Raw genomic sequence first — 24,096 nt, forward strand, 5'->3', positions numbered from 1 at the left:
CTGGCACCAGACTCCAGGTTCGGGCCACGCAGCTGCTAGAAGAGCGGGAACACTGTTTCTAAAGGGGCGTTTCTGGCTTCTTTGTTCCCAGTTTCCGAGGTGAGAATCTCGAACGCCGTGAGAAACCTTGGGCTCTGGTGGCAGCTCGGAGTCTGGGGCAACGGATGCCGGCGCCGGCTGCGGAGGAGGCGAGCGCCCTCTAGCGGCAGGTCCAGCCCGCCCGGGGAGAGGCGGAAATGTTACAGTCTGATTTGCAAGGCGGGCACTTGGGACCCTGCCCTAGGCCTAAAGCCACCTGGAAGACTGGTGTTTGGTTTTGGTCCAGACATACAGGCCCTGGGTAGTTGCAGGGATGGCAGCTTTCAAACTCCAATGCATGAAGTGATCATGCAGACTCTGACTAAAGTGGCACCACTTCTTAATTGAAAATAAGGCCAAGTCGGGAATGAAGGCTGCGCTGAAGCCTTGCAGAACAGGGGTGTGTGTGTGTGCTTGTGTGTGTCTGTGTGTGTGTCTGTGTGTGCGTGTGTAAGCACCATGTGAGGCAAGCAGGGACCCCAAATCCACTGCTAGGGGAGAAGATGCCACAGTGCCCCACCATGGCACTGCCCACTGACACTGGCCCCACCCAAGGCAAAACCAAGCAGACTCAAACCAGTAACAATCTGTCTTCTTAGCCAGAGAGAACCTCCACACAAGTCTACCCTGAGTCCTAAAAGAGGTTGGAAAAATCTCAAGTAAAAATCTCCAGGGCCGGGCGCAGCGGCTCACTCCAGCACTTTGGAAGGCTGAGGAAGGTAGATTACTTGAGGTCAGGGGTTCGAGACCAGCCTGGCCAACATGGTGAAACCCTGTCTCTACTAAAAATACAAAAATTAGCCGGGTGTGGTGGTGCATGCCCGTAGTCCCAGCTACTTGGGAGGCTGAGGCAGGAGAATCACCTGAACCCGGGAGGCGGAGTTTGCAGTGAGCTGAGATGGCGCCACTACACTCCAGCCTGGGGGACTGAGCGAGACTGTGTCTCAAAAAAAAAAAAAAAAAAAAATCTCCAGAAGGATTCCCACCCCCTCCATACAGCCAGCTCTGAGTCACTGGCTGCTGGCTGACCAGTCACACAGCACCACAGACATGCAGAGGCACCAGTGGGCACTCGGTATGTGTGCCTCAGATGAAGACACAGAGTTAGTCAGAAGATTCTTGGGTAGATGGATCCAAAGCAGCCCTGCAATGCAAAGTGAAGTGTTTCCACAGCAGTGGCAGGACACATGACTGGCACTATTTATAAGCAATAAAAGGGTTATTTCATTCATCCTCTCTAAGCTGCAAATTCTTCACATACAAAAGAAAAAAACCTGTCCTTTTGATTCAGGAGACTGGCTTGAGGGTCAAATGAGATAGTTTTTTAAACTGACAATGTGGCTTAAAGATGTAAAGGAATTTTGATTCTATTCCATAATAAATCTGTTTTCAATATAAAGATGTTTTCCCAGAATCTCTGTATGAAATTCATCTCCAGAGAGACAGATGCAGCATGTTTGCCCTGAGATTTGGAGGCCCCTGCCTGCCACCCCACACCCCATTTCTGAAGGCGCAAGTCACTCACTATGCAAACAAGTCAGGCTGGGTTATTCCCTCCGGGTAATGCTAAAACCAGTTATGGGTCTTCCTGGGACGGTGGATAATCTACACGTGGATAATCAAGAGTTGACTATGGGTTCCTCCCTCCCCTCCCCTTTCGCCAGGGATCCCCGACGGAGGCTGCAGTGAGACTCTTCAGCGGATGTAGATCATGTCGGAGATAGCTCCAGGCAAGTGAGTCATGATCTGCATTCGCAGCCACCAGTAGTAGTCCATGGGGTGGTAGCGGGTGTAGGGGGTGGTGGCGGTCAGGGCGTGTGTGATGGCCTCGATGACAGGGGACGTGTCTGTGGAGCCACTGTTGCAGTAGGTCTCCATTCTGGAGATCTTTTCATCAAAGTACTTCTTGCCGTAGTCCTTGCGCACGACCTCAGGCAGCTCGTCCCACATCTTCTTGGCGATGGCCTGAATGCGCTCAGGGCTGTAAATGCTAGTGGCAGCGATGAAGTTGCCAGGCTCCACCACACTGACCTTCACGCCCAGGGGGTACATCTCGTAGCGCAGGCAGTCCGAGAAAGCCTCCACCCCGAACTTGGTGATGCAGTATGGGGAACGGGCCGGGTTGGCCATGCGGCCCAGCACGCTGCTGATATTGACGACGCGGCCTACAGAGGGAGACAGAGATACCTGCTCAGGTGGCACTGCCCTATGACACAGAGGGCAGAAATCTGGCATGTCTCCAGAGGCTTGGCTGGAACCCCTTCTGAGCCACCCAGGAGCCTTCTCATTCAGTAGGCAAGGCCAGCTCAGGCCCACGCCTCAGCATCAGCACCCCTGCTCTTCCCTGGGAACCTGGCTGTGCCAGGCGGGACAGGGGAGGACAAGTGGGTGAGAAGCAGGAGGGTACAGTGTGATGGGCAACACACAACTGACTCAAAAACCAGATCGAGCCTGATCCAGTGATAATAATTTGGGGTGAAAACATAAGGGGAGAAGGGGGAGGCGAGACAGCTGTGTCTGTGTGGATCTGAGCAAGGTCTGGTGCAGGTTAGGGAGAGATACAGCCTAAAACCTTCCCCTTCCCTTTACGGAGCTTAAAGTTCAGCTCCAACAGTAAGATGTGCAGATAAGTCACACACTAAGGCCAAGTGTCTATCCACTGATATCAACACTGGCAATGGGGGTTGGAGGGCAGAGGAGAAAGCACCTGGGGCTGCAGCTGGCAGGGGGCCCAGAGACAGCCCTGAAAGAGGACAGGGCCTACGCTGTTAGGCTCACTTTTCCAGCTCCATTCCACCTGGGTGGAACCCAGGACAGTCTGGCAAACAGAGCAGCAGGCAGGGGCAGGGTTTCTGAACCTGACTTCAGGGCTAGGACATGAATCGAGAATCCTGCGCACTGGGAGAGTATCCTGACCCCCTCTCCCTCCACCCTCTCCAAGGCCCTCAGCCACAGGCCCAGTCTGGGGCCATCAGGGGCCTCCCACTGCTCCTCCTGGGCCTGGGAACAGGGGGGTTGGAAGTGGATCGTATTTGGCCCGGCCTGGGAAGCCCAGGCAGATCTGGAACCAGTTTTCCCTAGGTGTGTACCCAGAAAGGAACTCACAGCCCATCCTGGGCACTGTGGGGAGGCACCTTTCAGAAACCTCTAAGTTACTGAAGGGTTAGGGTTTTCTGCTAAAATCCTACAGCTGCATTCCGTGTTCATGCCTATTTTGCTAGAACTTCACAATAGATGTATGGATCTTACCATTTTTGCCACAATTGCTTGCCATACTAGGGAAAAAATCCAAGTCAAAGACTTCTAGAGTTGTTTGCTCACATTTGGCCACCCACATGGTTTGGGCATTTTGCTGTCTTTCCTTTTTTTTTTTTTTGAGACAGAGTCTTGCTTTGTCGCCAGGCTGGAGTGCAGTGGCTCGGTCTCAGCTCACTGCAGTCTCCGCCTCCCAGTTCAAGCGGTTCTCCTGCCTCAGCCTCCTGAGCAGCTGGGACTACAGGCGCACACCACCATGCCCAGCTAATTTTTTGTATTTTAGTAGAGACAGGATTTCACCATGTTGGCCAGGATGGTCTTGATCTCCTGACCTCATAATCCACCCGCCTCGGCCTCCCAAAGCACTGGATTACAGGTGTGAGCTACTGCGCCCAGCCGGTTTTCCAAATTTCTAATCTTGATGATTACTATTGTTGCTTAATACCACAATTACCTCACTTTTTAAACTACAGTATAAATAACCCATAGAATGAATATGCCAAATTTACTTAACCACACCCAATTGATGCAATGATGTGTACACACAGCTTTGTGCAAAGGGCGATTCTCTCTCTAGATTAGGTTCCCAGAGTAGATGGCGTCTAAAATCTTTAAGCTGTTGCTACACAGACCACTGACCTGTTACCTGCTCTACTTCCTGAAAGCCACACACCTCTTTCCCCTAGCTGGCCACAGCCCCACTGCCCAGCATCACCCCGGGCCGAGCAGAACCCCTGGGATTCACGAGCCCAGCCTTGCTAAGCTGTGGATGTTGGAGCTGCTGGGACAGGTATTTCCATTCTGAGCAAAGATGAACGTGTAGGGCAGGCCCGGGGCAGGAGGGCGCTCCCTTTCCCACTCACCTTTGGCCCTTCGGATGAGAGGGAGAAAGGACTTCGTCATGCGCACTGTGCCCCAAAGGTTCACTTCTGCCACCTCCTTGTAGGTCTCCATGCTGGTGAACTCCACCTCCCCGAATGTCGAGATGCCAGCGTTGTTAACGAGGCCCCACAGCCCTGGACAGGAAGGGAGAGGTGTGCAGTTACCACACGGGCTTGGCCCCAGACACTGCAGCCTTTCCACTTCTGTCCCTTTCCCTGGGACTTCCCAGCCTCTTGCCCAATGCTCTCAGGAAACTTTCCAGAGTCACTCAGAAATGACGGGTGATAAAGAGGTCTAAAGGGCCGATTGCAGCCCTCCCTGATGTCTAGAATGTCCAGTCCTCACGTCACACCTGCTTGGCTCAATCTCTGGGCCCAGGATGGATGTCCCAGCCTGCGGCATCCCCCAGCCCAACTCTCACTCACCTCAAATTCCCACTTCCACTCTACTCCAGCCCATCCCACCCCCACCCCCTGAGTTTCACGCCCCATTCCTGTTTCCTCATCTCTACCTTGAAGCTTTCACTCACATCTTCTCTTCTCTTGCTAGAAACCAGGGAAATCACAGGGGTCTTCCAGGCCAAGCCCCTTCTGCAGGATCAGAGAGGGGACCAAGCTTGTAGGTCACGCATCAAGTCAGAGGCTCAGCCAAGCCATGATCATGGGTCTGGCCCCATCCTGCTCCCGCCGGAGACCTTCCTAACAACTACTCCATTACTCCCCTCCCTCCTGGAAGCCATGGCATTCACTGTTTGCTGGTTGTCACGTGTGAGGTTCCACAGAACTGAGTATAGATCGGAGGAAATGTACACTGTCACAGTATACTTGGGCTCACTGTTTCCTGCAACACTAGCTGAGTATGGATGCTTGGGTTTTGTAGACTTGGAAGATCACGGTGCTGGAATGTTTCCTGGAGTTTATGTAGTCGATTAATCTTACAGCTAGGGAAACTGAGGCCCTGAGGGGGAAGGACAGGCTTAAGTTTATCCAGTAAGTCAGAGACAGGCCTGAAAGCGGCAATGAGGAGGCAGCTGTGTTTTGCAGAGACCTCTCGGAGTTCAGTTTTTTGGGGTGCAAAGGCTGGCTGGGTCAGAGCCTCACGACAGAGCTGGGCCCTGCCTCTTTGTTGTGGAAACCCTCAGGGTTCAGTCTCCTGTGGCAAAAGCCCGCGGGCAACCTCAGAGCCCAGCTCCCCTCCCTGGGCCATCCCTGCCTGTGGGAACTCAGCACTGCTTCATTTTCCAAGTTAATCATGGAAATGAGTTTGTGTAAATGACAGAGTAATTGGTCTCTAGCTGCTTTCCTTCCATGTTCCCAAATTAAGGCTTTGTTCACTGCCCTCTGGTGCCTTCTCCTTCAATTACGGAGAATTAAGGGCATTTATTAGGGAAAGGAAATTGCTGGCTAACAAAGTATCCATGAACAGCTCCCTCCCACTCTCCACCAAAGCCTTGTGGGCATCTCCCGGCTCTAGGTCTCACCTGTGACCTCCCTCGGATGCTAATGACAGGGTCAGCATCATCTACAACAACCCCATAGCTCCCGGGGTCTCCCTGCAGATGTGCCCTGAGTCTTCGCCCTCCTCTCTTCCCAGCAGGCCGCTCCCCACGTGTCATGGCTGACACTTCCCACGTCATCTTCGAGACCACAGCCACTGATCCTTCTCTCTCTGTCACGCAGCTTTAGCTTTCCCATTGCCCATGCCTCCAGCCCTTCAGTGCTGTACACATTAGGTGCTCAGCAAATGTGTGTTAGATGAATGAATGTCTACAAATACCGCATTTCCATATCCCGAAGATCCTTCTGTAACTGCGCTACTCGCTCTCCTTCCTCGCCTCCCAGGCTTCCAAACACACACTCTATCCACTAATACAAAAATTTCCAGGTGTGGTGGTGGGCACCTGTAATCCCAGCTACCCAGGAGGCTGAGGCAGGAGAATCGCCTGAACCTGGGAGACGAGGTTGCGGTGAGCCAGGATCAGGCCACTGCACTCCAGCCTGGGCGACAAGAGCGAGACTCCATCTCAAACACACACACACACACACACACACACACACACACTCTCTCTCTCTCTCTCTCTCTCAATCTCTCTAATGTCTCCATCTCCCTTCCATACCACACTGGGTCCCAGCCCTCCAGCTGTCTTGAACCTGTACTCTCCAGGGTATCCAGGGTGGTATGCCAAGGACATCACCCCCACTGATTCCTAGGCGTCTCCTGCATCCGCCCTGACACCTTTCTTTCACCTGCCCCCAGATACAAGGGTCCCCCGACGTCCCAGCCGAACCCTGCTCCTCTCAAATCACACGCAGCTCTTAGGTCTCCATGCTGCTGAACTCATCTTCTTCATGTGGGTGAATTTTCCAGCTGTTTTGTGTTTGATTCATAAGGGACAATATCCCATGACCTAAAATGCATAAAGCCCTTTTGCTACCTCAAAATAAAACTACATTTGACACTACTATCCAAAAAAGTTGAATGAGACATGACCTGTGAAAGATACAGCCCCTGGATTATAGCTTTGCTGACCTGGTGAGTGTTGAGTTTGTGGACCTAGCTGCCATCTGGCGTCCTCAGCCAGTGTTCTGAATGAACTCACGGAGGCACTCCCGCTGGCTTGGGCAGCAGCAATTGGGTTCCTGCAACAACCCCAAGATTGCCTCCACATCAGTGGCTCCCCAGTTCTCCTTGGGAGTCACGGCTCTCTCCTCATCCCCCTCTCCTCCTGCTTCGCTTCCACCTGAATGTCCGATAGGTCTCCAACTCACCCTAAACACAACCAACACATCAAGTTGCCAAGCTGCCCCAGCCTGCTCCTCCTCTTTGTTAATGATTTCACTTTCATCTGTGACTCCTCCAGCTCCTCGACCCCTCCCCATCTAATGAGTCACCAAGTACTGTTAATATTCCAGATCAAGATCAACATGACAGCTGGCAGGCTCCTAATTAAGCCCTTTGCATTCATTAACTTCCCTGATCCTCATAACCACCCTGTAAAATAGATCCTAAATTGTCTCATATCCGGTTGAGGCAACTGAAGCTCAGAGAGCTGAAGCACCCTGGGCAATGTCACCCAGCGAACAGGTCGGGAGGGTGGGATTTGGACCCAGATCAGTCTGAGGACAAAGCCTCACACTCAGCCCCACACCCCAGACTGCTGCTGGTTACTTCTGCTGGGTGGTTCTTCCTTCCCATTTTCTCTGGCATTCATTTGGGTCCTTGCTGCCTCTCTCCTGGGCTACTGGAGAAGCCTCCTCCTGGGTCTCTTTGTCTCACTCACTCCTCCACCTCCATCTTCACTCCACCTGTCAGGTAGACCCTCTGCCCATCAGTCACTTCCTGCTCTATGGTCTCCAACCCACAGCATGGTAGGCAAGGCCTTTCCCAGGCTTCTCACCCGCTTCCCTGCATGTGTTCTGCCCACCCGTCAGCCTAAAAGCAACTTGTGTTGAAATTCTCCCCATGCTCTTGTAGTGGTCCCATCCAGGTGTGAGTATTGGATGGCTCTCAAAGCACTCCCCCCACTTCACAGATGGGCAAGCTGAGGCCCACATAGGGTGCAAGCCCACCAGGTGCAAGCCAAAGTCACATTTCCAATAAGAAGTGAAGCCCAGGTCAGGCGTGGTGGCTCACTCCTGTAATCCCATAATCCCAGCACTTTGGGAGGCTGAAGCAGGTGTATCACCTGAGGTCAGGAGTTTGAGACCAGCCTGGCCAACATGGTGAAATCTCTTCTCTACTTAAAAAAAAAAAAAAAAAAATTAGCTGGGCATGGTGGCAGGCGCCGATAATCCCAGGTACTCGGAAGGCGGAGGCAGGAGAATCACTTGAATCCGGGAAGCAGAGGTTGCAGCAAGCCGAGATCGCACCATACTGCACTCCAGACTGGGCGACAGAGCGAGTCTCCATCTCAAAAATATATAAATAAATAAATAAATAAATAAATATTGACCGACTGACTGGTAAGTGATGTGCCAAGATCAGGCCATCCCACAGCCTGCTCTTGGGCTCCCAGGCTCGGTGTCCCCTGGGGTGGGGGCTGGGAGGGCTGGTTCCAGCCTGCAGATGTCCTCCCTGGGGCTGGGGACCCGTGCAGAGGGCTCCAGCTCACATCAGATAGTCTCCTTCATCTCGCCGCCCGCCACCCCCCGCCGTGGCTGGCTCCCCAGGCTTTGGCAGCAACTGTTCCACAGAGCCAGGGGGCAGGGCATCAAACTCGCCCTCCAAATGTGCCCCCATGGTGGGGGAAGAGGAAGAGAACCCCGATGAAATGTCCTGCGTGGGGTATGGGCCGGTGGCGGCCACAGCAGGTCGGAACGCTCTGGGAGGGCGCCACCTGGAGTTCACAGTCGGCATTGCCTGAGGAGGAATTTCAGAGGCTAGGCCAGGAGAGGGGAGAGTCCAGAGGGGAAGCGGGGAGACGGAGGAAAGGGGAGAGGGAGGCGAGCAAGAGAGAGCGCCGTAGATGGGGGACGCAAAACTGCATATCTGACAGATGGACTGTTTTTTTCATACCTAAAAGTCTTCAAATCTTTTTCCAAAAACAAATGCAGTATTGGTTAAGTAAGTTCATGGTGAGTAGTTTCTCCAGCCTTCCAGAATGTGAAAAAAGCAGCAGGGGAAGGTTTGCATCAGGCTGGTGCTGGGATTTGAGCTCAGATCCCCTGCACAGAGGGGGTGAGTGCCTCCCCTCTGCGTGGGCCAGGCCCATCCTGCCTTGCAGGTTAGGCTTCCTGGCCAGTCCAGTACAGAGAACGGAGGTGGTTCTGCCCCAGAGAAGCAGGGAGCAGAGGACTAGCACCCCCAGCCTGGCACGTTCTCTGCTCAGGTCTCTGGTGATGATGCCTTTCCATGGGCATCTTAGATGACCACAAAACCCACACTATAATCAAGTGGCTTTATGGAGCTGATGGAGCTGTTTTCCTGCCCAGTAGTTTATGAAGGCAATATTCCAGCTGCCCAGGGAAGGTGGGAGGGAGGAGAATTTACTGCCAGGGAGGGGCAAAGCAGGCTGCAGGTTCTGAGCTGGTAATCATCCCAGCGGGACCCGTTCTGCCTTTTCTTAATGGAACAGGAGCGCTGGCTCTGCCTGTTATTTTTTAAACAGATGTTCAGTGAGAACAGAGAACAGAGGGGCCTGTGACTGGCCTGCTGGGAGGATGGGAACAGCAGTGGGCTGATGAGGCAGCACATCAGCCACAGGCAGAGCAGCGGCGTCACTGATAGCCACACATGCAGCCTCTGAGGCGGCTGTTCTGAGCGACCCCACATCCACCTGCTTGATACATGCTCAGCAGACCTCCCAGTGAGGGATCTGGTCACTCCTCCCATTTCCTCCTCCTTCCCAGCCACTGAAGTCACTGTTCCTAGGAGCTGCCCCACCCCATTCTGAGGGAAAGCAGAGGCCTGAATGCGACATACCCCTTCTGCCTGGGCTGTCAGGAAGCTCAAAGGTAAACTTCAAGATTCACTTCTCCAGACGCTGCTGGGGGCCCGGCTCCAGGGAGCTCTATCCCCCACTGCCGTATTCTACATGAATGGCACCACTTGTTGGAGACAGAGCTCCTCCCACCAAGGTCCTCTGCTGGCTGAACTGGAAGGATATTTTAGTCCTTATGCTGCTGGAAATTCTGTAGCTTTTGACCCTGTTGGCTAGTGGTACTGCCCCCATTCTCCCAAACCTTTGGTTCTTCAGCTTCCAGGACACTGTATCCAACCTCTCTGACTATCTCCCAACCTGCTCCTGCAGTGCAGGCCACCAGGTGTCCAGGACAGAGACTTCACGCCTCACCTCATCCCCCCATCCAAGTCAGCAAGTCCGGCTAGCTTCACCTTCTCAGAACTCCTGGCGCCTGACCGTTCCTGTTTCCCAACAACTACCACGTTAGTTCCGGACTCTCAAACCCATGCTTAACTCCCCCTGTGAATCCACGCTGCCACTGCCATCCTCGGAGGAAGCCAGGCCGTTCCCTCAGGACGACTCCCTCAGTGGCTCCCCAGTGCCATCGGGAGGGGGCCATGCTGCCTCGCCTAGGATCCAAGACCTCCCTCCCCAGCCTCCTTGGCTGCCATCCCCTCCGTGTGACCTGAGCTGTGTGACTCATACTGAGGTGCTGGGCTACTACCACTGCTTGACAAACAGCCCCCACTACCCTACCCTGTCCCGCTCCCAGCTGTGGTTCCTGCTCTCCCCACAATCTGCCCTAACTGGCCTATTTCCGCTGCACCCCAGGCTGGACCGACGCCTCTCCCAATGCACGGCTCCCTGATTTTGAACTCAGTCCCCGGCTGAACTATGAGGTCCTGGGGACAACAGACTGGGCCTTGACCATCTTTGTGTCCCCAGCACCCAACCCAGCTCCTGGCCCAGCGGGGGCATCCGTGGGAGTTGGCTGAACTGACCTGAATCAGTACGTAGCCACAAAGCACTCCATGAACTCTGAAATCACCTCCTGGCTGCATTTTTTCATTGCCCTTCTGCACGGGTGTTTAATTGAATCCCCTTCCTCTTACTGTGCAGGAGGAAGAGTTTAAAGGATCAGAAAAGGAGCGCGGTGGCAGGCTGCTGGCCAGCGGAGGGTGGTGTGTGGCAAGGGCCCCTTGGAATGGCCCCATTCACAGCCCCTCCTGCCCAAAGGGGCTCCCTACCTTTCTCAGGGTCCTTCAGGCTCGAGTGGACGATCTCCACCACTTTCTCCACCTGTTCGCTGCTGCAGACGTTGAGCTGGACGGTTCTCAATCGGTCACTGTTTAGGCTGTCCAGCTCCTTCACCCCATCATGGCCTTTGTCCTGGGAAGTCGAGAGGAGCTGCTTCTACCTCCTTCCTTCCCACCGAGGCGGACCCTGAGGACCCCTGCCAAGGCAGGAGCTGGCCTCAAGTCCCGGCCAAAGCCTCAGGCATATTGGCAGCTACAGACGTGATTCTCTGGAGGTCTGACCAGACCTTGTCCCACCAGCATGCAGTTTTTTGTTTTTTTTTTTTTTTGAGACGGAGTCTCACTCTGTCACCCAGGCTGGAGTGCAGTGGCACGATCTCAGCTCACTGCAACCTCCTCTGCCTTTCGGGTTCAAGCGATTCTCCTGCCTCAGCCTCCTGAGTAGCTGGGATTACAGGCGTGCACCACCACACCTGGCTCATTTTTGTATTTTTAGTAGAGACAGGGTTCACCATGTTGGTCAGGCTGGTCTCGAACTCCTGACCTCAAGTGATCTGCCCGCCTCAGCCTCCCAAAGTGCTGGGATTACAGGCGTGAGCCACCGTGCCTGGCCACATGTGGTTCTTTTTAATCCTGAGCACTGATGGCCTATCAAGCACTAAGCTAAGTGCCACAGACACAACCGTGAATAGGACAGAAAGCTGGCCCCCAAGGCCTCACGACAGGATTCTTTCTCCAAGCAGTGGTTGCAAACTTAAGTGGGGCACGTGGGGGACCTGGGAGTACAGCATATGTCAGGAATTACCCATGTGAGGATGGAAGCCCATGATGCCAGAAGCTTACATTTTTAAGCTAGTAATTGGGAAATCTCTTAATTCTTTTAAGTGTTGGCAACTTACACGCTTTTTTTTTTTTTTTTTAAACTGTGTGGGCCAAAGCATGTCCACAGGCCACATAGGACCAGCAAGCTGCCAGTTTGCCGCCTCTGTTCTAAGCCAAGGACCCATCAACTCCAAATTGGTAAGAGGCCAGAGCCAGCCTCGAATCCCAGCTCAGTCACTGAGCAGGCTCTGTGCACTCAGGGGTGTCCCTTAACAGGTGTCCATTTTTTCTGGCTGTAAAACAAGAACATCACCACCTGTCCTGACCTGCTCAGATTAATGGAGTAAGGAAATGGATTTGTAAGAAGCCTGTTAGAGTATAAAGTGCCACACCAATTCAGGTACCACTCAACACAAGTGTTGCAACATGTTAGGTTTATGAATACAGATGTTGAGAAATGCTAAGTTTATGGATATTGGTGAATGCTGAGTGTTTGACAGAATGTATTGTTTGCTAGGAAGAACGATGGCAAGGAAAACCTAGCTGGCGCCCCCCAAGTAGAAAACTACTTGGGGCATTCCAAAGTGGCAGGACAATGTATCAATATCATACACCGGTCAAAACAATTCTTTAAGATATCTGCCCCTGCCCCTGTGGCGAATGCTTTTTAGTTTGTCATCAGTAGTAAGCAGGCAACAGCTGCCTACTTGGTATATTTTTGTGTCATGAGAAAATACAGAACACCTGTTTGTTAATAATCATCACCTGTTCAGAGAGAATAAATACGTGGATCAGAGTCTGCTGGGCGCCTTCAGCCCGAAATGCTGGCAGCCCTGGAGGCTGTCAGTTTGGAAGGCTGTTGGTCCCCCGGATAGACTCACTTTGCTGTTCTATCTGGGTGTCTGCCTCTCAGTTCCTTTAGCACCACCTGGGTGGGGGTCTCTATGGCCAAGATGGCTCTCAGTAAACCAGAAAGGTGTCACTAATTTGGCAAACATTTCTTGGACCTCTATTGTATTCCAGCACTGAAGAGAAATAATTCAGCCCCTATTCCCAGAGTCACCTTCTAGGGGAGGAGACAGGTAAGTTCACAAGCAACATAGTGACTTGTGCTGTATGGAATCTTGTAGGAGATGAGAGGGACACAGGAGGGGCGGGCAGGGGAGATCTTCCAAGGGGAGTGACAGCTGAGGATATTAACAAGAGGGGGCCGATGGGGACAGGGCACTACGGAAGAGATAAGAGGATGCCACCATAAGCCATCGGTTGCAGACAGTACAGACACATAAGGAAGCGCTGGATGCAAGGCTGGAGAGGTGGGCTGGGGTCTGCTCGTGGGTACTGCCAAGCTGCTGGGGCACTTTCATCAGAGCAGATGGCATTTCCTGAGTGTCCACTGTGCTGAGCACTGTGCTAAGTGCTCACATGCTTTGTCACATGAACCCTCCTGTCATGAGGTGGTTTGTGTTGCCACATTTCATCCTAGTCTACGAAACATGGGTTTGTTTTTTTTTTTTTTCACCATAGGGATGAGCTACACTCATGTGAAAATTAAACATAGTTGGTCATAAATGACTTAATTGGCAGTGACTTTCCTGAGTGGTGCATGGCACAGTGATGCCTCTTATAAGAGGACTGGAATAGCTGCCAAGAATAAAGGGTAGAGAAATGCCCACTCTCCAGCCAAGGGCTTGCCCATGGCACACACAGCTGCTACTGAAGCAAACATCCCAGGCATGGGCAAGGGTAGAGAGCCCAGGATGGTCAGCACATGTCAAGGGTAGAAAATTCTCCTCTGAGGCCAGGCGTGGTGGCTCATGCCTGTAGTCCCAGCACTTTGGGAAGCCAAGGTAGGTGGATCACGAGGTCAGGAGTTCAAGACCAGCCTGGTCAAGATGGTGAAACCCCGTCTCTACTAAAAATACAAAAAATTAGCCAGGTGTGGTGGCATGTGCCTGTAATCCCAGCTACTCAGGGGGCTGAGGCAGAGAATTGCTTAAACCCAGCAAGTGGAGGTTGCAGTGAGCCGAGATTGTGCCACTGTGCTCCAGCCTAGGTGACAGAGCGAGACTCCATCTCAAAAAAAAGAAAGTTCCCTACTGGTTAGACTGAGCCTTCTAAATTCTTTGAATCACAAGAACCCTAACCCAGGACTGGAGAAATCCCATCATGCAATTTCAGACCTAGGAGGAAATGGTGACAGGACTGCCCAGTGGGGCCAAAGGTCCTGGACAGAGTGTCTCTGGAGAGAGAAGGCTTGAGTGGAACGTGATTGAGGGAGCCAATGTGTTGGCTCTGTGCAGCCACAGAGAACAGAGCCAGGGCTGACAAGTCAAGTTTAGCTCAAAATGAGGTGTGATGTTCACAGTCTGGAGACGGCATGGGCTGCCTGGAGGTGTTTAGGCAGTGAGTGGGGGATGGAGGCTGTTTGTAGGTACAAGGATTGTTTGGGGGTTGGAGGGATGTTTGAGGATGGGGTGTGGGAAATGTGGTCCGGAGACAATCCAGGCCTTGGACAGGAGGTCGGGCTGATTTCCCCCTAATACCCCTTGCATTCCTAGACTGTCATCATCCCAGCATGGTTTTCCATCGAAAGGAAGCCTCCCCAGTGGCCTTTGAAAAAGCAATGTGACATGACCCACTGGGTCTCTGCAAAGGCCTGGCACCAGGAATGCCTTTGCACAGGGCAGCCAGGCTGGAAGCTCGGTTGGTCTAAAGTTTGGTTCTGAAATCCCCTAGATGTGCCGACCGTCTAAAACAAGACACAGGCACAGGATTCACGGTACAGATAGGCCTGGAGCTCACAGTGTCGTTCCCATGGACTCCAAGAAAGAACTAATACCGTCTTCAAGTCTGGGTGGGATGATGCAGTGCCCACAGATCCCTCTCTGCCACAGACAGCACACAGGTACCAGGAAAACACGTGTCTTCCACCTGGTGGCTCTTCAAATGCCCCTTGGAGTACAGCCCACGTGGTCTGAACCTCAGAAAGATGGCTTCTAGCTGAAATGCACAAGAGGTATCTGAACGTCCTTCCTCTTGGGACCTGGTTAACCCTGTTGCTATCACTCAGCTCTTCTCAGACCCCTATACAAGACCTCTCCTCTGCTCTAGACAGCATCACAACAATGGCCCTGCAGGGAAGCTCCCCACTGCAAATCAGGGTGCCCATGTAAACTCTTTTTTTTTTTTTGGAGTCTCACTCTGTTACTAGGCTAGAGTGTAGTGGTGCAATCTCCATCTCGGCTCACTGCAATCTTTGCCCACAGGTTCAAGCAATTCTCCTGCCTCAGCCTCCCAAGTAGCTGGGACTACAGGCACATGCCACCACGCCTAGCTAATTTTTGTATTTTTGGTAGAGACGGGATTTCACTGTGTTGGCCAGGATGGTCTCAATCTCTTGACCTTGTGCTCTGCCCGCCTCGGCCTCCCAAAGTGCTGGGATTGCAGGCGTGCGCCACTGTGCCCGGCCATAAACTCTTAATCTGGCAGTTGCACAGTGAAGAGTTTTCTTTTAGAGGAAACTAGGGTGTTACTCTCACTGCCCACGGCTTCAGGCTTAGCGTTCAGGCTCCCCAGGAGAGTAATGCTAGCCTCCTATCTTCACCTGACAGACCACCCCAGGAACCCTCATCTGCCTTGGAGCAGCCTCCACACCCTGCTCCTGACAACCATGCCAACAGGGACAGAAACTACCAGTGTGTCCCCAGTTATTCAGGGAAACTTCCCAACCACCCTCATGTTCCCTTCAGGGTCTACCTGTCCTTAGGCCGAGACTGCCCTGCGGACCACACCTCCTCCCTGGACCCTCTGCAGGTCTCTGGAGTCTGTCCACCTGTCTCGCTGCTCAGGGACAAGCGTTTGGACTCGCTGAGTTGGTGCTTGTGTAACTGGCTTATTGATCAACCTACTTCTTTCTCTTACTATCCCTCTCTACCTCACCTGTAAGCTATTTTTTCCACCCTGGATAAAATTTCAGGCAAGTCTTATAGCTTTTCCACTCATTCTCCAATAGTGGACAGAGAGCCTCTTTGTTTTGGCTTGAAGAGTCCTGTTCAGTCTCTTAAGGAAATAATTCCAGCCCAGTCCGGTTTGAAAACCCAAACTGCCAAGCTCCTCTAGGAGGTAAAGCTTTCCCCCGCCCAGGCCTGAGGGCTGTGGGAACTAGGTGCTGGTGGAGGTGGTCTTTCTCACTTTTGTAGCTCCTCTTCCCTCCTACTCTTAACTACTGACCCATCCAAGTTTGGATCCAGGGGTGGCAAATGAGGGGCGAAACTATAGTCTTCTGAGGCTGGCTGCTGTCTGCTGTTGCTGCCCCTGAGACGGCAGAGGCACAAATGCCAGCTCTTCCTTCTTGGGGTGCTTCTGTGGAGCCCACAAAGATTCTGCCCTGGAGACCTCTGACTGCCACCCCAGTCAGTGGCAGAGCAGCCGGCCTCCCCCAGCCCCTGGCCTCAGTGATGGACCCTTCCAGCTGAGGCCACGTGGATCCTCTAGCTGGCTTACTGGAGGGTTACCCTTAAGGGGACTCCAAGCAGCTCTCCCCCTTGTCCACACAGGGCCGGGCCAATGTTTCCTGCCCGGGTAGCAGGACAGCTGTCTCCCCAGCAGCTCTCTGCTCTGCTCCCAGATGAGCTATTCCTACCTCATTCTCGGGCCTTTAGACTTCTGGTAGACATTAGCAACCCATTCTGTGGCCTCCAGACTCCAGGGCACAAAAGGCAAACCAAGAAGCTTTCCAGGGAGTTCAAGAGCTTGGAGAAATCCAGAAGCTCTCCAAGGCATCCATATGAAGCCCACCTCTTTGTACTTGCCATCAGAGGGAAAATATCACAGCACACTAACGTTTCCAGCCTCTCAACCTCTTCTACCTCCATTTCCTATAATACTGAGGCAGCCAATGAGCTGATTCTGGCAGAAAGGTTTTACACTCTCTAGCATGTATGTGCAGGTGGTTTAGCACCTCAGGGAAGAACAGGAGGACACGTGACACATGTCATGAGCATCTTATCACACATGTTAGAAACACTTCAAAGAGAGAAGCAAGCTTGGGCGCTGGAATGTTCACAGGATGGGCGGGAGGAGGAGCTAACAAGCAAGTTGGGGAAGAACCCAGAGAGCATGGAGTCAAGAAACAAAGTGTTCCGAGCAAGTGTGGTTTATCTGGTCGAAAGCTGTTGCCAGGTCGGGCATGATGTGGTCTGAGAAGTGGCCGATGGGTCTGGTGAAACAGGGGCTGTTGGTATTCTTGATAAAAGCTGGGTCAGAGGCACTCGGAGACCTTTCTGGTCTGGTCCTGTCTTCTTTTCCCAGCTCACTGGGGCACTGGGCTTCAGCCACCTCAAACTACTGGTCGTGCCTCATATACCACCTGCCCCGTTTCACACCGAGCTCCCGTTCATCCTTCCAGATGGTGGTGATGCACCATCTCTCATTAAGCCTTCCCTGTGCTGATACAAGATCTGCTCCTGTGCCCCTCACTTCTTGCTGCTCCCCTCACATTCTGCTTGAGCCACAGGGGCTTTCCTGCTGTTTCTCAGGCACACCCTGCATGCTTCCTCCCGGGGCTTAGTACTGGGCTGTCCCCTCTTCCCCTGGGTTTCTGCGACACTCACTCCTGCACCTCCTTTGGATGAGGGAGCTCCTTTTACCCTCTTGGTGTGGTCTTTCCTCCTTCCTGAAAATTGAACACCCCTCCAACACATTCATGCTTTCTCTTCTTTTCTGCTTCACTTTTCTCTACTCTTTTATCAGCCCTCAGAGAAGCAATTTACTTATCTTATTCCTTGTCCATCAGCCCCCCTTGGAATACAAACTCCGCCAAGGCAAGAACTTTTCACTGAGTTGTTATATGCTGTATCGCCAACAGAGAACACGGTCAGCTCATCTTAGGTGCTCAGTAAATATCTGCTGAATAAATAAACAAGTACATAAACAGGGTAATGGGGCAAAGCCTGATCCAGGTGGGTTAAACCCTCTCTCAGGGTGCTTTTCTGCAATGAGGAGCAGAGACATGGGGAGGTAATGCACACAGGATGTTGTGGTATAGAGGTTTGTGTGTATGAGTGAGTGTGAGTGTGTGTGTGTGTGTGTGTGTGTGTGTGTGTGTGCTGAAATGACCCAGCAGAGAGTGTAGAGCCAATGGCGTAGGAGGCAGCAGACATCTGCTGGAGCTAAGTCCTTGAGCTGGCCCAAGGCAATGAGATATGAGACATAGAGGAAAACTAATTCTGAACAAGAGCGGGCAGAGTGTGTAGGTACAGATGTAGCCAGAATCCATCATGGGGCTAACATGGCAGAATCAGGCTAGAAACAAATCCCCCCTTTCAGCTTCCGTGGTCCTTTATCCAAAGTCTCTGGTGGCCCTGACTGCTTTCTGATTTGCCTAACTGATCTGAGATAGCAGATGGAATGAGTCAAGAGGCGGATGCCCACAGACATAACCTGGCAATGAGTCTGTCTGGTACTTTCTTCAAAGTACCAGTCATCCAATTATAGAATCACTGCTGCAGGAGTGGAAGGACCTCAGATCACCAGTCCAATCCTATTAGTGTAGTAAGAGGAAACTGAGGCCCAGGGAGGGAAAGTGTTCACCCCCCCCAAGGTTAGTGGTCAATCTGGGACTAGAACCCAAGGCCCCACGGCCCTTCAAAGAGAGAATACTCTTTTGGAGAGTCTTCTGCAGCATCAAGCAGCCTCTGCACTGTGCTGTGGAATCTGAGTGTGGCTCCTTGTGTCACTGGACAAGCCAGCACAATGGCAGAGAAGCCTAACAAAGGACAAGGGACTTTACAACTTTTTTTTTTTTTTTTTGAGACAGAGTCTCACTGTGTCACCCAGACTGGAGTGCAGTGGCGCGATCTCAGTTCACTGCAACCTCCACCTCTTGGGTTCAAGCGATTCTCCTTCCTCAGCTTCCTGAGTAGCTGAGATTACAGGCACATGCCACCATGTCCAGCTAATTTTTTTTTGTATTTTCAGTAGCGATGGGGTTTCATCATGTTGGTCAGGCTGGTCTTGACCTCCTGACCTCATGATCCGCCTGCTTTGGCCTCCCAAAGTGCTGGAATTACAGGCATGAGCCACCGTGCCTGGCCCTTTAAAACATTTTTATGGCATCTCAGTTCTTACCAGGACCTGCTGAGGCAGGTCCACATTCTGCAGAAAAACCCAGCACCAAGGATGCCACACCCATTCCCCAGAACCCTCCCCGGACAGCCTCTCTCACACACTGCCAGGAGTGGTAGAGCCTTTCAGGGGAGCAGTTTGGGGATTTGAACAAAATCTAAAACCTGCACTCTCACATCTACAAAATGTTCCTGAGAATCGCCAGTGGTAGCAGGTAAAGACGTACGTGCAAGATGCCTCACCAGGCTTTGTTAATACAGGTTGAGCACCCGTAATCCAATAATCCCACATCTGAAATGTCCCAAAATATGAAACTTTTTGAGCGCTGACATGATGCTCAAGGGAAATACTCATTGGAGCACTTTGGATATTGGATTTTCAGATCAGAGATGCTGAGCAACTATAATGCAACTTTTAGATAAGAGATACTTAACCTGTAATAGCAAAAGTCCCAAATAATGTATACACCTGCATTTAAGCTGCCTTTACTTTTTTTTTTTTTTTTTTTGAGATGGAGTCTCGCTCTGTTGCCCAGGCTAGAGTGCAGTGGCACAATCTCGGCTCACTGCGACCTCTACCTCCTGGGCTCAAGTGATTCTTGTGCCTCAGCCTCCCAAGTAGCTGGGACTACAGGCACACGCCACCAAGTCCAGCTAATTTTTGTATTTTTAGTAGAGATGGGTTTTCACCATCTTGGCCAGGCTGGTCTCAAACTCCTGACCTCAAGTGATCTGCCCACTTCGGCCCCCAAAAGTGCTGGGATTACAGCCATGAGCCACCGCCCCTGACAAGACTTTACTTTTCTATATAATATACTTCTATGTTATTTGAATTTATTATGAATATGTAGTATTACATTTACAATTCAAAAGAAGTGAAGATTAAAAGGACAAACAAACCTTCTCTGATCCAGATGGAATGATGTTTAGAGTGTGGCAATGCAAATGATTTCTTGTACTTGTTTATATTATTGAAATTTTTACAATGAACAGGTATGGAACATTACAAAGATATCAAACATAGTGTGAAAAAGTCCTCCCCTGGGTTCCTACTGCCTTGAAAATGAAGAAAAATGTCTCATCCACTGAGCAGAGAAAGCAAGTTGTCCTGAATGCCCATTCTTCCCTTTGTCCTTCTTCTATGGCAGTAAAACACCTGATGTTTTAGGCAGGGTACATATTCTCAGAATACTCACTACATTTCCCAGCCTCCATTGCAGCCAGGTAAGGCCACGTGACTACATTCTGGCCAAGAGAATGAGAGCACAAGTGATATTTGGGAAGCTTTTGGGTCATGTCCTTAAAGAACAGGAGTATGCATTCAGAAGAGAAATACAATAAAAACAACACTGAGATATATTTCCCACCTATCAGACTGGCAAAAGCCAAAAGTTTGAAGCATACTCTGCTGGTGAAATTGTGTGGAAATAGGCACTCACACACTCCTGGTGGGAATCTAAAATTACATGACCCTGTGATAGAAAATTTGAGAATCTTTTAAAATGACAATATATTTTATTTGCCCTCTGATTTAAGAGCAATCTCGCTCCTAGGAATCTACTCTAAAGATAATCCCCCAATAATGCAAAAATACAAGGTTATTCATTGTGGCATTATTTGTAATTGCAAAATATTGAAAGCACCTAAATGCTCATCTATAGGAGATTAGTGAAGTAAATTATGATCTACCCACTCAGTGGGGTGCTTCAAAGCTGTTTAAAAAGTGAATAGGATCTCTGTGAGGTCATACAGACTGATTTTCAAGATATATTGTTAACTTTTAAAAAACCAAAGAGTATACGCAATCTGCAAACACTTGTGTAACATGGGGGGAAATGAAAGAATGGAGTGGAATGGCTAGAAGGTAAGGGAATAACACTACTTTGAGTTTACCTATTTGTATAATTTTTGACTTTTCAAACTTGTTAATGGTTTACATATTCAGAAATTAAACTATACCAACAAGAATGAGGAAAAACAGATCACAAATGCATTGTATTTCAAATAAATAATATGATGATAAAAAACAATAATTAATCCACATAGCTTTTAAAAAATAGTGCTTTGGGCCAGGCATGGTGGCTCACACCTGTAATCCCAGCAATTTGGGAGGCTGAGGCAGGTGGATCACATGAGGTCAGGAGTTCAACACCAGCCTGGCCAACATGGTGAAACCTAAAACCCCGCTTCTACTAAAAATATAAAAATTAGCCAGGTGTGGTGGTGAGTGCCTGTAATCCCAGCTACTCAGAAGGCTGAGGGAAGAGAATTGCTTGAGTCCGGGAGGCAGAGGTTAGAGTGAGCCAAGATCGCGGCACTGCACTCTAGCTCCTGCTGGGGCAACAGGGCAAGACTCCGTGTTAAAAAAAAAAAAATAGTGCTTTGTATACCTTTAGCCATACCTTTAAAGTCAAAAAACACTTTGAAGAAATCCTAAATAAGCTCTACTGTGGCAATCACGGAGGTGTTTAGACCTCCCTTCAAGAAAGTCTGCTGCGGGAGTGATTGACAGCTACACGTTCACAACCACTACAACTTCACAGCCATGGCATGAATGCCATGACCACACATGCCTGGCCTGCTCTCGGCCAATGGCTGCACATGGTAGGAATGCTGGGCCATTCCTGCCCAACACTGGTCTCTTCTAACAAACAACCTTTTCTTGGGGATTCCCCAAGTTCCCAGCCAAGACTCTCAGTCTACACTGCAGTCTGAAGCGCTGCCTCCCTAATCCTCCTTCCTTGCAGCTTCTTATCACGGACTGTATTGCAATCAAAAGCTTTCCCTGCCTTTTTCTGCCTCTTCCCCCTTGAACATTATAGGCATCTCCCTAATCAATTTCTTGCACATCTACTCCTATTTTGGCATTGACTTCTTGGAGGATCCAAGCTGACACCCCACTTAGTAAAGTTTGCTATTTGTAATGATATGAATATAGCAATTCTGAAACTATGTTGTGTGTATTGTAGGACTTAGTCAACTGAGTAAATATATTGATATAGGAATCGGTTCCTTCTAACTGCAGGAGAAGGAACAAGTATGAATGAGATAAGCAAGGAAGAATGCCGTTGTGTTGAATTGGAGTAGGAGATCAATGTAACCTCGTGATTTTATGAATAAATAAAATCACGAGGTTACACTGACTTCAGATGTACGCTAGAGATAGATAAAGCATGTGCATATGTGTGCATGTGTGTGATGATGCATACATCTTTAGCTCTGTCCACTGAGAGGGGCAAGGATGAGCAATGCCCTAAGTCCCACTGGCGATGAGCCCACCTAATGCCTAGATCTCGGTTTCTAAATTTCATTAAAAGGAGTAGGTAGAACACACACATCTACAGAGACATGTGTGTGAACGGTCACAGCAGCATTATTCACAATAACCCAAAATCCTAACATTTTTATCCAAACATCCAGCAACTAGTGAACGGATGTTTTAAAAATATAGTACAGGCATACAAGAGAATACCATTCAGCAATACAAAGGAACGAGCTACTGATGCATTCTACAACACGGATGACTCTCAAAAACATTACACTAAGTGAAAGAAGCCTGGCCCAGAAGGCCATGTATTATATGATTCCATGCAGATGAAAAGTCCAGAAAATGCAAGCCTAAAGAACTAGAAATTAGTGGCTGCTCAGGGCTAGAGGTGTATGTGGGGATTAACTGTCAACGGTCAAGAGATAGAGTTCTGAGTAATGGAGAGGTTCGAAAAGTGGATTGTGGTGGTGGGCGCACAACTCTCTAAACTGGGGGACTATCCACAGTTTGATTGTGCAGTCTCATGTCCCAGTGCTTCCCTTCATGCACCTTCAATTCTACTTAATGTGTCCCAAAGGAGCCTCTGCCCAGGTGATTCCTCCTGTCTGGCAGGCAACTCCTCCCACTCTCCTCCTATGGCAGCGTTATTCACTCTCCAGGGCCCAGAACAAATGTCACTTCCTCTCGCATGCCATCATCAGTCCCTTCCTTCTGTACAGTCTCGCTGAACCTTCTTGCACACCCCTGAGAATCTTCTTCACTCTAATTCTTCAGCTGTGTCTACTCATGGCTGTCTCCTCACCACTCCACAGGGAGCAACTTCAGAACAGGGACAAGGTCTCATTCTTCTACTGCACCTAGCAAAGTGTCAGGTACATCATTAGCATTTGATGAATGATGGATGGATGAGTAGACAGATGGAATGGATGCATGGATGATTGATGGACAAAGCTATGAAGAATAAGTAAGACTGATGCCAGTGGAAAATGTACAGGCCTGTTTAAGCAAAGACGAGCCAGTTGTTAGGAAAGGAATTTTTAAAAAACTACAAAACAATGACTATGTGTAAAAGACAATGGTGAAGGAGATAACCATCTCTTACCTTCATCAAGCAGCCAGCAAACACAAGGAAGCCTTTTGAATGCAGATGCTTGGCCAGCGAGAACCCAAATCCAGAGTCACAGCCTGTGACCAGGACAGCTTTGCTGCCAACCTGTTATACAAGGTCAGATCCCATGTTAGGAACCCAGGGTCCAGGGCAAAGTGACCAGGCCTCTCCACCCTCTGTGCAGTGACACTTCGTGAGTGGCCCAAACCTGGCCCTCCCTACCTTGTTCTTGCTGTCTGGAGAGGCACCACGGTATAGTGGAAAGGCCAGGTTCTAACCCAGACTCTGCTGCCAACCAGCAAAGTCGCTTGGGAAAATTACTTCTGCCTTCAGGATCTCATCTACAGTCACCTATGCTACATGTGGGAAAACAGAGGTCTTTTTTAAAATGCTCATTGTAGTAAGTGATAGAGCTGGAATTGAAACCAGGGCTGAGAGATTCCAGAGCCTAAACTCTTTTTTTTTTTTGAGATGGAGTTTGGCTCTTGTTGCCCAGGCTGGAGAGCAACAGCTCAATCTCGGCTAACTGCAACCTCCACCTCCAGGGTTCAAGCAATTCTCCTGCCTCAGCTTCCTGAGTAGCTGGGATTACAGGCATGTGCCACCATGCCTGGCTAATTTTGTACTTTTAGTAGAGATGGGTTTTTCTCCATGTTAGTCATGTTGGTCTTGAACTCCTGGCCTCAGGTGATCCTCCCATCTCGGCCTCCCAAAGTGCTGGGATTACAGGCGTGAGCCACTGCGCCCAGCCTCGAGTCTAAATTCTTAACCCCTAACTTGCTGAGTGGGGCTGGGAGTTCTGGCTCCCCACAAGGCCTCCACTGATAGCTTCCTGGCTGGGAGGGGCTGGAATGCCTGATTACTGTTTCTTCCCACATGGATGGGGGTATGTGATATCA

The 24,096-nt window shown here is 50.6% G+C and overlaps 1 protein-coding gene across 4 annotated transcripts in view; it reads right to left on the reverse strand.

Moving 5' to 3' along the window:
- Positions 1–1,339: 1,339 nt before the first annotated feature.
- The window catches only part of BDH1 (3-hydroxybutyrate dehydrogenase 1), a 53,666-nt gene continuing 30,909 nt past the window's right edge, over positions 1,340–24,096 (reverse strand). For 2 of the 4 annotated variants that reach the window (XM_032298195.1, XM_032298193.1), the window contains exons 4-7: positions 23,192–23,302; positions 10,864–11,005; positions 4,197–4,349; positions 1,340–2,243 (exon numbers count right to left, since the gene is read on the reverse strand). In XM_032298195.1, coding sequence (XP_032154086.1) covers positions 1,774–2,243; positions 4,197–4,349; positions 10,864–11,005; positions 23,192–23,302 — 876 coding nt within the window. In that variant the 3' untranslated portion in view covers positions 1,340–1,773. The remainder of the gene's footprint in view (positions 2,244–4,196; positions 4,350–10,863; positions 11,006–23,191; positions 23,303–24,096) is intronic. The other 2 variants (XM_032298194.1, XM_032298192.1) reach the window with 1 other exon arrangement.

This window comes from Sapajus apella, unplaced genomic scaffold (assembly GCF_009761245.1).
Source record: "Sapajus apella isolate SASKATOON/1434 unplaced genomic scaffold, GSC_monkey_1.0 scaffold38, whole genome shotgun sequence".
NCBI classification, from domain to species: domain Eukaryota; kingdom Metazoa; phylum Chordata; class Mammalia; order Primates; family Cebidae; genus Sapajus; species Sapajus apella.